Here is a 17,139-nt window from a genome sequence, read left to right as displayed (position 1 = left end):
ACAGAGTCAAGGCTCGTTGAAGAGCTAGAACACTGAACGGAACAAGGCGCAACAGAACGACAGAGGGAGACACACACACACACACACACACACACACACACACACACACACACACACACACACACGCACACCCAACAACAGAGCTGAAGGACAAAATAGAGGGAGACATTGGGGAGCAGGAAAGGATGTATGGTGTGGACAAGATGGATGCAGAAGGAAACTCTGAGGAAGGAAAAACTGAAAATTTGGAAGAAGGTGGGCTTGGGGTGGTGTGTAAACGAGGGTAGAAAAGATCCTTGTTTTTTGATTGGGCATGATCTGAGATGGCGGTGAACAGCTGTCTTGAAGACCTTGGGGGAAGAATGAGATTGAAGAGAATGTGGAAGTTGTTTCCACAGGCAGGAAAAAAGAGAAACGAATGGATAGAGGTGAGTAATGATTGTGGATGTAGGTAGTTTCATAAGAAGGGAGTTGATTGTGGACTGTGGTGCACTCTGCGTGGGAGAAGTGGGGAGGGGAGGGGGGAATGGGAAGACAAAGCATGGAAAGAGCAGAGGGTGTAAGACCAGAAAGGATGCGGTGGAAGACAGAAAGACCTCTGACCTGTCTGCGATGGCCAAGTGATATCCCCACAGACTCAGCTTCATCACTGGAGATTCCAATAATCTTGAAGGCCTTGGTTTCCACAACATCAAGCTGAGCAAGGTGAGAGGCAGGGTTGCCGGCCCAGAGGGGCGAGTAGTGCTCCATCAATCTGCAGAAAAAGGCCACGAAGGGTGGAGAGGTGTTCAGGTGTGCCAAGGAATTACTTTATACAATGGAGGAACTTGTGGGGTCCTAATTCTCCAGGTCAGGTATGGGAGCATGTGCCAGAACAGCGCGTCGCTGCATCCACTTTCTGCCGGTACTCCAGGGGCCTCCGTCTGGCCATCCCCCAGGCAGATGCTAGGCCCATCCCCATCTCCTTGAGATGATGGTCAACCTGCTGCAACCACGAGGCACGTGGTCGGCCCACTGGCCTCCTCCACTCATGAGACTCCCTCGCTGAGAGAATCTGGTGAGCAGGATCAGCATCAGGAAAACGAGCCACATGTCCATACAGCCGCAACTGACGCTCACGGACTATGCAGGTAACAAATCTCATCCGAGTCTCTCTCAGCAACCGCTCGTTGGACACAAAATCCGACCAGCGATAGCCAAGGATTCTCCGAAGAGACCTGGTACCAAAGCAATTAAGTCTCTGTCTCAGATCCTTGGTCAGAGTCCAAGTCTCGCATCCATAGAGCAAGACTGGAAGTACCAAGGACCTGAAGACTCGGACTTTTGTCCTCCCGCACAGGTACCGGCAGCGCCACACCCCATGATCCAGTGAATCCATGACTCCCCAGGCCCGACCCAGACGTCTATTGACCTCTGACTCACAGCCAGCAGAGACATGAATATCACTGCCAAGGTAAGTGAATCCCTCCACGACCTCAACATCCTCACCACAAACAGACACAGACAGGACAGCAGCATCCAAGATGTCTAATTCTCCACAAGCTTATAAAAGATTCCTTGTTTGTTGTTTACTACAGTAAATAGCACACACATACATATATATGTTATAATTTACCGAGCAGTTCGGTGGATGAGATGAGCAGTTCGGAACGGTCAAAACAAATCAACAGACACAAAAAGGGAGAGGGGAATACACAAGCTTGTATACAATTATGAATAATAAGTAAATAAAACATAAACCACACTAGGCACCACAGATCGCACTTATATAAATATTAAAATTGCAGGCGAGGACTTTCCTTTGGCACGATATGCAGGGTGGAAGGCTATGATGCAGCCTGTTATGGAATCCAGTGACAAAGTGAGTTAGTGCCGAAATAAGCCAGTGACAAAGTGAGCTCAACGACGAGACATGCCACCCACGAGGAGCACCTTGACATATGCAGCCTGAACCAGCCCTTATGACCCTCTGTCGTTGGCATCTGTTCTTTACTCTCCTTCTGCATCCCGGAAGCTCTGGTATGTCCATTATCTCGGCCCCTCCTCATCCTTCTGGGTGACATACTCCTCCAGGCTATCCTGCCCATGGTGCAGCCCCAATACAAATAAATGTTTTTCCCTGCTTCTGGATTCCACAGCACATTACACCACTGTGCCTGGCATGCACTGTCCAGACAGAGCGTGACCTCCTTTTAAAAGTGTGTGACGTGTTCCTTTTTGTGATAGGAAGTCTTCACCTGGCCCCACCCACAAACAAGAGGTGTTTACACATGCAATATTACCCTGACTATCCCCTCTATAAATTACATACGCTGCCTCCTCAGTATCACATGTAACAAAATGACTTGCTGACCAAGCAAAAGATGGTCATCCCTGTTACATGGCAATCTCACATACTCAAAACACACAAACCATGTTACACTTACCACAGTCTAGCTATGGATCTCCTCCGTTTCCACCTAACAATATGTTTGTTATTAAATATTAACTGTACCATTTTAGCACTATCCTAAGTATGTGTTCATGCACACTAGTATATGCATCGGTATATGATTGTTATACTGGTATTGTCCACATCGTTATCTATATGACTTTCCACAAAGTAATTCTGTGCTTAGTTTCTTCGAACTAACGTATATGATACAACGTCACCAAAGTCACTCAGTGGGATTGCAACAGGTGAAAGCATTGCACGCACATGCTGGTGTGCATTTTCGAAGACTTGTTGCAGTTGCGTGCTCCTGTCTTGCACTTTGTTCGGCGTCCACAAGATATGAGTTTCAATCAGATGGATGGGATGGACGACAGCTTTTTCCATACAGCCTTCAATCCATCTGGTGTTTCTTCTCACCTATCAGTTTCTGCAGGGCTTCCAACCTTTATGATAGGTTTGTTGTCCCAGAGCCATATCTTCACTTGATAATTGGGCTGGGCAATGTGTACTTTCAGGGCATCACTGGTGGAGGGCGATGCCAATACCAAAATGTTTCGGGGTCAACTTTCTATGTCTTCATGCTGCATATACACCACTGGTGCAATACTACAAACCCTTATTTTTACCTGCTCTTTACAATTATTTTCTGAATCCCCATGGTTTTCATCAAGTCATTGTATGCCTCCAAGCAGAACAGACCGGAACTGGTGCAGGCTTTCTGGAATAATGCTTTCAACATATTCCTGGTCTATTCTTCTGTGTGCAGAGCTATAGCCAGGGGTGTCTTCACAGTCCATTCCAATGTTCAGATTTGCATGAATCATCTTTAGTAATGCTGGGTCCGAATTCTCCACAAGGAATGCCACATCCTCTACAGATTCGAAGGATGTGTTGGGATTTTCAACACGATAATCTCTTGCTAGTGTTCTTGTAATGTACAGTGGTAGTCAGACCTAATACTGGGATACAAACATGGAGGCATTTTTCCAGTTAGAGGATGGACAAAGCTGCCTCATAGCCCATTACATTTCTGAACAGCATCATAGAATGTTCTTCACTTGGAAATGTAACTCTGAGGTACGCACATGGACATCAGCTTCTAAACACAGATTGTCATATTTCTCCCACACATGTTTCATCCATCTTATACATATTTCCCAACTTTAGGCCTGATGTAATATCCATGCACAGTCCATCCAGAATTGTATCCTGGTCATGATCAACTTTTGCTTGGTCAGACTTTTTCCTTCTTTCTCTGAAATTCTACCCAACACTTAATGTGGTACTTCCCATTGGCAGCTATAACATCAACAGCATCTGTCAACCTCATTCTCATAGCAACATCCTTTTGTGCCAATTTGATTATCTTTTCAGATAAACTGAATGTTGCGGCATTGAGTAATTGTTTACTGCATTGTGTTTGGCAAAACAAACATATACTGTGATCATACGACGGTATTGAACTGTGCTTGACTGCCTTCTGGCTTGTTGCTGGAAGTTCTTCAGGCCTCGTCTGTTGCTTTTGTATAAATTGCTTCCTCCAAGGTTTTATCCTACCTTCAGATTTGAAGTTGCAGTCGTAAGTTTTGTGCCATTTGAGAACATTTCCTTGCAAATGGTCACTTTCAGACTCCAGCTATATGATCAGTAATAGGAACCGAGTCAAAATATTTAAGCTTTCTTCACTCATTGGTAACGTTTAAGAGCCTGGTCTGTCCATCACCTGATGGAGAGGGGTGCAGACATTTATTGCTCTCCTCTTGAAAAATGATACACTGGAAAATTTCATCTTCTTCCCTTTTGCGTTTCGATGAAATAGGTTGATTCGTCTCCATGCCTTAGTTTTCAAACAGAACCCGAAGGAAAAATTGATTTGCCTATTAGGTTACCTTGTGAAGATCTGAAATAATTAATAGGGACACCATGTAAATTCAATAGCAAACTGATTTTAGACCCTGAATTATCACAAAAATTGACCTTGACACTGATCTGTAATATCAAAGCCAAGTGAAATAAATGGATATGGATTTACAATTGAGTGTCTTAAATCTCTCTTTTTCTCTTAATCCCAAAATAATAGAAACAAAATCAAAATTTTACAAAAATCGAATGACATAGCAGAACTGGCATACTTTGTGAATGTTTTCCTCAATATGACATTGAAAATGACCTTCAAGGTCAAATACTGAAATAATGTCTGCATGCACTAATTGATAATGTTGAGACCATTATGTATGTATATATATATATATATATATATATATATATATATATATATATATATATATATATATATATATATATATATATATATATATATATAGTCAAGGCTCGTGGAAGTGTTAGAACACTGAACGGATCAGGATGCAACAGAATAAAAGTAACAGAGAGGGAGAGAGAGAGAAAGAGAAAGAGAAAGAGAAAGAGAAAGAGAAAGAGAAAGAGAAAGAGAAAGAGAAAGAGAAAGAGAAAGAGAAAGAGAAAGAGAAAGAGAAAGAGAAAGAGAAAGAGAAAGAGAAAGAGAAAGAGAAAGAGAAAGAGAAAGAGAAAGAGAAAGAGAGAGAGAGAGAGAGAGAGAGAGAGAGAGAGAGAGAGAGAGAGAGAGAGAGAGAGAGAGAGAGAGAGAGAGAGAGAGAGAGAGAGAGAGAGAGAGAGAGAGAGAGAGAGAGAGAGAGAGAGAGAGAGAGAGAGAGAGTGAGTGAGAGTTGGGGGGGGGGAGGGGGGATGCCAACAGCAGTGTTGAAAGATACAATAAAGGGAGACCGAGACAAATAACGGGTGTGGGGAGAAATGAGGGGTAGGGGAGGATACAGAAGCAAACACTCATGAAGCAAAACTTTAAAATTTAGAAGGAGCTGGGCTTGAGGGTGAGCGGGAGGGGGAGTTAACAGCGGTAGAAAATATCATGGTGTTTTGTGTGGAATTATCTGAGATGATGGTGAATAGCTGTCTTGAACATATGAAGGGAATGATGAGATTGAAGAGAATATGGAAATTGGTTCCACAGGTGGGGAAAAAGAGGAGCGAAGGAGGTGAACAGTAATTCTGGATTTTGGGAGTTTCATCAGAAGGGGGTTGCTGGTGGACTGCATCCGCCCTGCAGAAACCTGGAGGTGGGTGGGGGGGGGACAAAGCATGGAAAGAGCAGAGAGGGTGCAAGACTAGAAAGGAGGAGGGAGAAGACAGAGAGACCACCAATCTGTCTGCGATGGCCAAGTGATAGGCCTACAGACTCAGCTTTATTGTGGGAGATTCCAATAATCTTGAAGGCCTTGGTTTCTACAGCATCAAGCTTGGCAAGGTCTGAGGCAGGTGGAGAACCCAGAGGGGAGAGCAGTACTCTATCAAGCTGCAGATTAAGGTCTTGTCGGTGGATAGGAGTTCAGGTGTAACAAGAAAGGACTTTGCACGATGGAGGATGCTGAGTCAGTGACTACCTTTGGAGGTCAACTTAGAAATGTGGTTTGCCCAAGAAAGATCATGGCTGATAGTGAGACACAGGAGCTTGAGTCACTGACCTTCCTCAAGAGGATTATTGAGAAAGTAGATAGGAGGTTTTGCCAGATGGTCCTTTCAGAGAGACATAGTGAGAGTGACATTTGTCTGGACATAAAGACATATTCCAAGTATTTGACTAGTTTGTGAATTTTTTTAAGGTCTGGAGAGAGAGAGAGAGAGAGAGAGAGAGAGAGAGAGAGAGAGAGAGAGAGAGAGAGAGAGAGAGAGAGAGAGAGAGAGAGAGAGAGAGAGAGAGAGAGAGAGAGAGAGAGAGAGAGAGAGAGAGAGAGAGAGAGAGAGAGAGAGAGAGAGAGAGAGAGAGAGAGAGAGAGAGAGAGAGAGAGAGAGAGAGAGAGAGAGAGAGAGAGAGAGAGAGAGAGAGAGAGAGAGAGAGAGAGAGAGAGAGAGAGAGAGAGAGAGAGAGAGAGAGAGAGAGAGAGAGAGAGAGAGAGAGAGAGAGAGAGAGAGAGAGAGGAAGAAGAAGAAGAAGAAGAAGAAGAAGAAGAAGAAAAGAGACTGCATCCTGCCTGTCTGAAGGATGAGGGATGTTATGGCAGAGGGTGGAGTTATCAGCAAATAGAAAAATAGGATTTTCCAGAGTCGGAGAGATTGTTGATGAAGATCAGGAATAGGACTTGACAGGGAGAGTCTTGATAGGGAGAGGAGATGAAAGGATTCTGTTGAGAGCCACATGTTGATTACGATATTCGAGGAAATGAGGAAGTCATGTGTGGAGTTTATGGTGGATGCCAGACAGAGAGTTTGGAGAACAAGGTGGGATGGCAGACTGTATCAAAAGCTCGAGAGTCCAGAGACGGTCCTGATCTCATGTCTGATTTTGACAGCCTACATCCATTGTTGGGAGTGTAGGAGCAGTATGCCTCAAGTAGAGTGATCTGGTCTGAATCTGAATTGCTGATCTGAGGTGAGGCCATTGGAGAAAAAGAATGATTTCATATCAACTGCGATGATGGACTCCATGACCTTGCTGATGATTGTAAACTAGCTAATTTGTCTGCAGTTAAGAGGATCAGTTTTTGCAACTTTTGATGCAATGCAGTGATATTGGCTGATCTCCAAGCAGATGTAAGATGACTTTGTACAAATGAAAGGTAAAAAAAAAAGCAGAGAAGATGTGCAAGAGCAGCAGAGCAGGTTATTAGGACAAGTCAGCTGATGTTGTCCGGTTCAGTCGGCAGAACCATCATTGAGGATTGACAGAAACTGCTCCACCTTCTCAGGTGCAAAAGACAGAGTCCATGAGCAGTTGTGGGTGACTGGTACTGGGGTATAAAGAGCGAAGGTTGGGGACACAATATTTGGCAGCAGGTACAGAGTTGAAGCATTTGGCCTTCTCACGAGCAGAGTCGGCTGTGGTGCCATTTGAAGAGAGGGAAAGAATGTAGGGGGTAGAAAACAGACTTAAAAAGGCACTACCACGTTTTAGAGGAGGGAGACAAGTTTGAAAGATCAATTTTGAGGTTGGACAGATATTTTCTGGCTCTCTTGAGAGTGGAAATACATTCAATGCAGGTCTTCTGGAATGATAGGAAATACATATAAGTAGTCCAGTCAAAATATGGTTGGAGGTCACACTAATTGCAAGAAAAATGAAACCACTTTGATTTGTCTTCTTTAAGTACATGTAATAACATATCAAAAATTCCAAGAAGTTCCTGGTGTGGAACATAGATTTCTGGGGGTGTCCAAAATCTGGCATATACTGGAAAGTGACCTGGCAAAATTAGGTCATGGGTTACACACACTAGGATAGGTCAAATTTCAATCATCTACATTGAATTTTACTATTAATATTTATTGTTCAGGTCACATTTGATATTTAAATGTCCTATAAACCATGCCCATGGTCAAACTGAGGACCAGTCTGCCCCCCCCCCCACCCCACACACGCACATAGGTAGGGTCTAATTTAGATAAGGATACTTTTCCTGACTCGGCATTGTTGCAAACATTAACAAGTATCATCAGTCATCTTGTTACCTTGGTCACTCATGTTCTCACATACACCTCTGCATTCCCCACATGCTGGATTACAGGGCAGTCCTTGTTGCCGACACCCGCAGTGCTTGGTTTGGCAGCCAGATTTGCAGCGGCATCTAACTACTTTTCGCAGTTCTTCTGGTGCGAAATCCAAGTCACTTGCCACTGGAAATAATGTTTCTCCTTGTACCCTCCAACCCCATGTCTCTGAATTAAGTTCTTCACCTTTCCATGTCTGCACCTGATGATATATGCGCAAGGAGTGATACTTGGCAGCTGCCTGAGTTGGAGGTAGGGATTTTGGGTGGACCACTTGTTTTTTGGTGGCCAGAAGTTCAAGGTACTTTTGATGGCGAAGTATGTCCAAGTTCCTTGTGACCCCGGGATTTGCTTTGTATATGCACATCAGAGCTTTTTCACCTGCTTCTGCAATTTCTTCGTTTGATCTTCCCGGATCGTTGAAAACTTCAGCTGCCTTGACAAAAGATGGGCTGTTCTTTGCCAATGAAAGAACTACAGCTTTTCCATGACCAAACAACTTTGAAGTAGTATCACATCCGAGAACAGCATGAATAAACAAGATGTTTCTGCAAACTTTCTCACCGAGAGTCTTTTGCAGCGTCTTCATATCAAGGTATCAGATGGGAGAACCTGCTTTAGCCTGGGGCTGGAAGTATATATTCTTGTGCTTCTTTGTTGTGTAATGGATAAGCAAAAGCAGGAGATCTGTGTCGCTGCCAACCAGTATGGTCCGACCTTTCTTGGCCACTACCAGTGCCGTCTTCACTCTCAAAAGATCAGCATCTCCTTTTGCATGATGAACATCACAGCCGGCCATTTCAAGATGCTTTCCAAGGAGATTTATGAAACGTTGCTTATTCTCTTTGTTTGGCAGGAATTCATCCTTTTTCATTTGAAGAGGCATGTTTTCATGAAACTGAACTCCTTGGGCCTGCTTGGTACCAATGCATCTTCGGTGAGTCCCATCCTTTGGAGTTGGACCACTCTGGAAACCATCAAACACTATGACTGGGTTTCCATACCTTTTGACATGAGCAACATAATTTTGGCAGATAGCATTGTATGTCTTTCCAGTTTCCCATGGTATCTTGTGCAGAAGAGCTCCACCATCAAGGACAAATTGGAATGTTGCAATCTCCATGTGCGTCTGTTCATCGGAAGGATCCCCAGCAAGGTCCCATAGAGCATTAGCAAGCGCTGGCTTATTAGCTTTCAAGAGTTCGTTCCTTTTTTCAAACAGAGCAGGGGGGTAGCCACAGAGTTCATAGTCAAATGCGTCCTGAATACTTTCCTTCTGTGTGCTGACCATCACAAGCCTCTGAAACAGGAGAAGAGGATCAATGCTAACATCCTCACCATCGCTGGAGATTTTGGACTTCGAATCCATTGCGACTGCCTGGTCTTTCTTCTTAAATGTGTACTTCAAAACTTGTTTTCCCTCCACGTCCCCTAAGATTTTACTGCCAATATCCTCTGCTCTGTCGACATTCACATTGCTTGTTGCAATAACACCATTTACTATATTTCTGAGAGTTTCAGTATTTCCGAAAGGAGACTTGTCCTCAATGAATGTGAGTAGCTTGTTCACATCATTGGCATCCCTCTTCTTACGTGCAATGGAAAGGTCCTTATGTTGCTCGCTTGTGGGGTATCCAACAGAAGTCAATCTATGCATTGCATTGTTGACTTCTCCACAAACTGGTCTTGATAAAGCCCAAACGATTGTTTGCGTCTCCGTCATTCCCCTTCCCCTCGTCAGTCCGCCCGTTGTCTTTAGACTGCGCATTAAAACTTGCTCCATCACCAGATCTGGGGATAGACCAGCCCAATACCTATCTGACCTTCTAACAGAATGTAGTCCATTCATAAAATGTTTGTACACACTAGGGTTTGTGGCATGCATATCAGACATCTATAAGTAGATGTGGATAGATTTTGTGTACAAACTGTGGCCTGCTGCTGCAAGGTAAGGAAGCATGTCATTCATTGCGTCTAAGTGTAGATGCCAGTTGCTTGTTCTTTCAAAGGTAATGAACTTTCGAACATCTCTCATAGTTTTCGGAGATAAAAAAAATAGGGAAAAGTGGCTTTCCGGCCGACCTGCTAACCACTGGCAATGGGTGATCCAAGATGGCGGAATTGGCTTGAAGATCGTAACACCACACCGCCTCCACACTATTATTCCTCTAAGGTTTACACGATGTTTTCCTGAGACAACACCTCAGAAAACATGGGAATAGACGCCAAGTTGAATGGAATAGGGGAAGAAATGGCCAAATTACGCCAAATTTTTAAATACCGCATACTTGCCTGAAAAAGATTAAAAAGTGGCAATCATCCGAAAAACTCACCATGTTCCATACCTTCATTTACTTGGAATTTTTAGTCATTGATAAGGTAGAGCTAGAGGAACATAAAACAAGTGGTTTCATTTTTCTTGCAATTAGTGTGAGGTCTGCCCCCATTTTGGCTTATTTTGACTGGACTATAGATGGCATACCAAGTTTTATTTACATTTGACAAAAGGTAAGGAACTAGTTATGAGAAAACTTCAATATCGGTTAATTTTTCATTAAAATGACCTTGAAATTGACCTTCAAGGTCAAATTCTGAGATGGAATCTCCTCACATTCAAAACCTTGTGTCATATAGAAGACATCTCCAGGGGGTACTAACATGTAACAAAAATGTCGTGACAAGTTTATTTCAGGATTTTGTCCGGCTGACTCGGATGTGTGTTAAGTTGGGGACCCATCTGCTAGTATTAGTTGGTGGATGTTAAATATCCCACAGTTTCTTCAATATCCCAAGAGTATGCAAATTATCCCGGGAACACTGAATAAGGGACTAATTCCTGCCACATTCAGTCAAACATCTGGCTTTAACAATGGGTTCATGAAGGACTTTGGCCAAAAACGTTCCCCGGTCAACCCCTCATGAAGGTGGAAATAATTGGGGCCATTAAATAAGGTAGTTGTGATACTAGTAGTGGATTGTTGATACTAGTAGCATTCCATATTTATTACTGTTCATTTGGTTGCAAGTATCTCAGTGGTGGAATCATAGATGTATTCTACAATATTTACAATGAAACATATTGTAATCAACCATCACCTTTTTGTCTTGTCTTTATCCATGGCCACTAGTCCCACCTACACCTCCAGCCTGTACCTTGCATGGTCTTGTGTTACCTGGTGCAAACGTAACACTCACGTGCAATTCAGCAGAAGGTGTGCCACCACCAGTTTACTCTTGGCACGGACTGACCAAAACCTTACCAAAGTTTTCCATCCTCGGTATGTACCAACCATTAACTTGCATGCAAGCACTCAACACCTGGAAACTGGCAAGAGGGGAGGGGAAGGGGGAGATCAGATTCAGGAAAGTCTTGATACTTTCATAGATTGGCAGATGCAATTTAACATAAAGGAATGTAAGATGATGTGAATGGGTAAGAATAATTAAAATAGAGATTACATGATGCAAGGGGGCAATCTTGGAGTGTGTCACACAGGAGAAGGATCTGGGAGTGGTAATAGATATGGGAAGTAAGCAGACAGCACTGTACCAGGTAGCTCTAGGTAAAGCAAATAGGGTTTTAGTTTGTATTCGTAGGGGGATAAATTATAAATCAAAACAGGTGGTTTTAACACTGTACTGGAATTCAGTGAGGTCTTGTCTAGAATATTGTGTGCAGTTTTGGTCACCACATCTCAGGAAGGACATAGAGGACATACAATAGGGAAGGTTCAGCGTAGAGCTACTACATTGATTATGGGACTAGCTAGATTCAGCTATGAGGAGCAGCTGAAGGAGACAGGACTTTATACATGAGAAAGGAGGTAATTACGAGGGGATATGATGGAGATGCTTAAAATAATGAAGGGTAGAGAGAAAATAAGTGCAGAATAGCTCTACAGCAGAATAGACAGTGATCGGACCAGGGGCCATAGCTTGAGAGTAAAAAATGAAGGAGAGTGAAGACTTTCACTCAGAGAGAAGTTAGTGCATGAAATGGTTTCCTTGGAAAGATAGTGGCAGCAGAAACAGTGGATACGTTTAAATCGGAATTATATAGGTACCTAGAGCTTAGAAGCATTGGAGATACAGAGGAATATAGATGTTGGCACGACTTGTAGGTAGCTTGAGTAGGGATGGGTGGTTGTATACATCTCTGCTGAGTGTGATCACCCTAAAGAACACACTTCCCTCCTTATCCCATTTTTATTGTTGACACCCTTGTTATATGCCATCATAGCCTACCACACTTTTCTCATCCCCACTCCTCTCCCCTTTCCCCCAATGAAATTAAGTCATTTTGACTGATTTATTTAATCTCATGTTCACGTGGAGCAAGCACGTTGGGTCGACTGGCCTCCTCCTGCGTCTAATTTCCTTCTTGTTATTCCTGTTGTTCTTCTTTGTTGTTAACTGACAACTTATTAATGATCACAACACACAAAATATAATTTAATCTCGTAGTTATAACAAACTGGACTGTTATGCCAGAGGTTGTGCATTAAAATGTAGTTAAAGGTAACAATAGTCAGGATTTGGTCTCGAAGCTAGTCTCAGGAGAATTCATACGGAGAAACAATGCTGGTTAGCTTGTCTGTATTCAGGTATCCTGAGTTGTCGACATCACTGTGTCTTTTTATCCTGCAGATTTAATCTTGTATTTGCAATAGGCAAAAGGTGACGATGACGACCCTGTTACCTGCAATAAATAACTGAAATCCACCAATTAAATTAATGACATCGACTCTTCAGGATTAATCATTAGGAACTCTTTAAGTTGGTGTGATAAGTTTATTTTGAGAATAATTAAATATAATTTAATTGATCCATGCGATAACTTGGCCTTCATTATCTTCAAACATGAGCAAAAATCAATAATAATCAGTGCTGCAGCTCCTCACACTATGACACATCATCATGATGGAATAGTCTCCTGCAGAAACAAAAAAGGAATCTTCAATGTTTGAGGAAACCAAAAGTTGGATTTCCTTGAAATCCTCAGACAAATGGAGTTTTAATAAAGCATCCAAAGGTGTTTATATTTTGACAAGTGGGGTACGCTTACACATTGCAAGTAATTGCTAACCATGCTTCATAGGTAGGTACATAATAAATAGAAGCTTTATAATTGGAGGCAAGCATCACCGACCTCTTGCAATATATAACTCTACATGGCCAAAAGTATGTGGACACCCCTTCTAATTAGTGGATTCGGCTATTTCAGCCACACCCATTGCTGACAGGTGTATAAAATCAAGCACGCAGCCGTGTAATCTCCATAGACAAACATTGGCACGAGAATGGGCCGCACTGAAGAGCTCAGTGACTTTCAACGTGGCACCGTCATAGGATGCCACCTTTCCAACAAGTCGGTTCATCAAATTTCTGTACTGCTCGAGCTGCCCCGGTCAACTGTAACTGCTGTTATTGTGAAGTAGAAACGTCTGGGAGCAACAACAGCTCAGCTGTGAGGTGGTAGGCCACACAAGCTCACAGAACGGGACCGCCGAGTGCTGAAGCACGTAGCATGGAAAAACAATCTGTCGTTGGTTGCAACACTCACTACCGAGTTCCAAACTGACTCTGGAAGCAACATCAGCACAAGCGCTGTTTGGCGAGAGCTTCGTGAAATGGGTTTCCATGGCTGGGCAGCCGCACACAAGCCTAAGATCACCACGCACAATGCCAAGCATCAGCTGGAGTGGTGTAAACCTCACTATCATTGGACTCTGGAGCAGTGGAAACACATTCTCGGGAGTGTTGAATCACGCTTCACCATCTGGCAGTCCGACGGACGAATCTGGGTTTGGCAGATGCCAGGAGAATGCTACCTGCCCGAATGCATAGTAACAACTGTAAAGTTTGATGGAGGAGGAATATAGGTCTGGGGCTGTTTTTCATGGTTCAGGCGAGGCCCCTTAGTTCCAGTGAAGGGAAATCTTAACGCTACATCATACAATGACATTCTATATGATTATGTGCTTCCAACTTTTTGGCAACAGTTTGGGGAAAGCCCTTTCCTGTTTCAGCTTGACGATGCCCCCGTGCACAAAGCGAGGTCAAGATTGGTTTCTCGATCCAGAAATGGTTTGTCGAGATCGGTATGGCAGAACTTGACTGGCCTGCATAGAGCCCTGATCTCAACTCCATCGAACACCTTCGGGCAGACTGTGAGCCAGACCTAATCACCCAACATCAGTGCCCAACCTCACCGATGCTCTTGTGGCTGAATGGAAGCAAATCCCCGCAGCAATGTTCCAACATCTAGTGAAGAGCCTTCCCAGAAGAGTGGAGGCTGTTATAGCAGCAAAGGGGGGTGGGGGGGGGGGTGACCAATAACTCCGTATTAATGTCCATGATTTTGGAATGAGATGTTGGATGAGCAGGTGTCCATATACTTTTGGCCACGTTGTGTATCAATTGAGGTTTTTTGTTTCACAGTTTACAGTTATAGAAATTTGCAGTTATAATGAAGCTCACATGGAAATGCAATATGAAATGTGGCAGCAAAGTACCATACGTTAAAAAAAAAAATTAATGTTTGAACTAACATTTTTATTAAAGTATATACATTGTAATAGTTACCACTTTGCTGTTCACATTGAATCAGGTCATTCACCTGCATTTTTTTCATTTATTTAAATTTAATGTATGGATGTTGTCCGATAATTCTGTGAATTTTTCCGGTGTATCGGCTTCGATGTCCGTCAGCACACAAAATTTCACCTTCTACATCAGCCGGAAGCGACCCAACATCAATATCAGTCATTCATTGAGTCAGTGAGTGGTTAGAATGAACATTATACATTACATGTATTATCATGAATATTATTACCCACCATTGGATTTCGTCCAAAATGGGGGCTTATGGATTTGGTCTCGATTTTTGTGTACGTCCGCAACCATATCTTGGACATGTATGGAGCGATTTTATTCGTATTTGGCGCAAAGACAACCCATGATGGTATACATATGCATGTCATTTTTTTTCGAGATCAAATCCAAGATGGCCAATTGGCAGCCATTATAGTTGTGAAAAACCCGATGTTGAATATCCTCAACCATTTACTGACCTGCATTTACCGATGTTCTACAAACTTGGCACACACATAATGAATGATGGCTTCCATTTGCACATCATTTTTTGTTCAAAATCAGATCCAACATTGCCGGCTGGTGGCCGGCCATGTACACCTAACCATTTCTCATACATGCATGGTCCTATTTTGTTCAAACTTGGCACTTGCACAGTACATGAAGGCATACACGTGCCCCTCACTTTCTTTTGCGAAATGATCAAAGATGGCCAACTTGTAGACCAGTGGCCATTTTAGTTGTAAATAAATATGGGCAAGCCCTTTAATTCTGTACAGCACCATTACTAAAACAACGGGGCTATGACATTTTATCTTTTTTAACTTGTTTTTATTTTAAAGATTTCGAAAATTTGTACATACAGCCACATTTAATCTTTTTTTGACATCTAAATTTCCATTTTTGTTTTTAAAGTTGACAGTGAATTGAAATTGAAATCAAATTGCATTGAATGCAGGACAAGGCCAGTAGGAGACATCAATGTATTTTTGCTTGAATGACAAAGACATGAGAAGACATGAACAAGTTAATATCGTATATTGGATTTGAACTTGTGATTACAGGCTCAGATGGTGACATCTGATGGGAGCACAAAGTTGCAGCCTCAGTTGAGTTACAGGCTCAGATAAGAACACAAAACTGGCCAACCCAGTAACTGTTATTAGCTTTGCCACCAAAGGTGATCGGAGGTTGTTTTCACCCCTGTTTGTCTGGCTGTCTGTCTGTGAGCAGGATATCTCAAAAAGTTGTGTGGATACGGATGAAATTTGGTGGACAAGTTGGGCGTGAGACAGTGCCCAATTGATTACATTTTGGTGAAGATTTGGATTCGAGAATTTTTAATTTTTCAAGTGATTCTTCACCATTGAGAGTTCGGGCCAAAATCGATATAGTATATTATAGCATGATATCTCAAAACGTTGTGGACTGATTTGGACAAAACTTGATGGACATGTTGGGTGTTTGACAGTGACAAATTGATTTGATGTTGGTGAAGATCCGGATCTAGATCTGGCCTATCGGTGGGATACAAAGCGTAAACTGTTCGGCCTGGCGGAGGTATGCGCTCTACCGAGTGCTGTTCTCGTATATTTCTCTATTCATGTTCTGGTAATCTCTTTCTAATTCCCTGAAATCGATTTTATATCAATACTTTTTGTTTATTCATTTTATACTTTAATGAAGTGATTTTGTTAACAGAAGAATAGCTTGGTGGTAATTAATGTGAAACCCCTTTTTCTACGCTCATTAACCTTCCTTACCTTTCCCTCTCCATTTTCAAGTTACTATGTTTCTTACGTGGTCCTCTCTCCTCCTCTTTGTTCATCCCCTTGCTGCATCCACTTGTAGTCTCACTGCCCCACTGTCTCAGTGTGTTCCCTTCCACCCTCTATTACCTTGCTCTTCCATGAGCCTTGACTTTTTCTTATGAAAAAAAAGACAATGCTGGTGAAATTCTGTAAATGTTGCAATTTTTTACACAAGGGTATTCCTTGGCATGAGGAGGGAGGAGGGGTGCGAGTACAGGATTGACAAATGAACAAATTATCTGTTAGTTACTCCTCATGGAGTCACTAACAGATAATTTCTGTGAATCATGATGTAATTCTATCTTAGTGTATTCCTTGTGTGTGTATGTACCTCATATACACGATCCTTTCCCTGCAATTTGCTCTCCTGCCCTCACTTTGATCTTATTTCTATTCCATGATATCCTTCACTTTTAATCCATGTTAGGAATGGGGGTTCAAAAAGTTATACGAATCAGATGTTCACAGTAATCCAAAACATGCCAAAAACAAACAAACATAACGAGCGATATAGAATCAACTGTAAATATAAAAATATATTTAATATATCTTCTTTAATCTATTTACATATATATTGTGAAATTAAATGTTGGTCGACCTTGCATTATTGTAAGCATCTCGTTTGTACATTTTGAACGCCCCATGTATTCTGTGCTTTTGTGCTTTAATCTTTCATTCTTTAAAATCAACATCCATCTATTTCATAAATGTTTTCTGCTTTTTCCCCAGACCACACCCAAGTTATTCTCCTTTGTAGAAACC

General features: G+C 42.4%; 1 protein-coding gene across 1 annotated transcript in view; it reads left to right on the top strand.

Moving 5' to 3' along the window:
- Positions 1–17,139, top strand: part of LOC147030146 (uncharacterized) — a 132,373-nt gene that overhangs the window by 86,386 nt on the left and 28,848 nt on the right. The window contains exon 4 of the mRNA XM_085873888.1: positions 11,101–11,250. Coding sequence (XP_085730014.1) covers positions 11,101–11,250 — 150 coding nt within the window. The remainder of the gene's footprint in view (positions 1–11,100; positions 11,251–17,139) is intronic.

Source organism: Eptatretus burgeri, chromosome 3 (genome assembly GCF_056783735.1).
Source record: "Eptatretus burgeri isolate ZD-2024b chromosome 3, Ebu_testis_v1, whole genome shotgun sequence".
NCBI lineage: Eukaryota > Metazoa > Chordata > Myxini > Myxiniformes > Myxinidae > Eptatretus > Eptatretus burgeri.
Note: the sequence above shows the minus strand (reverse complement) of the source record. Positions and strands in the feature narration are given on the sequence as shown.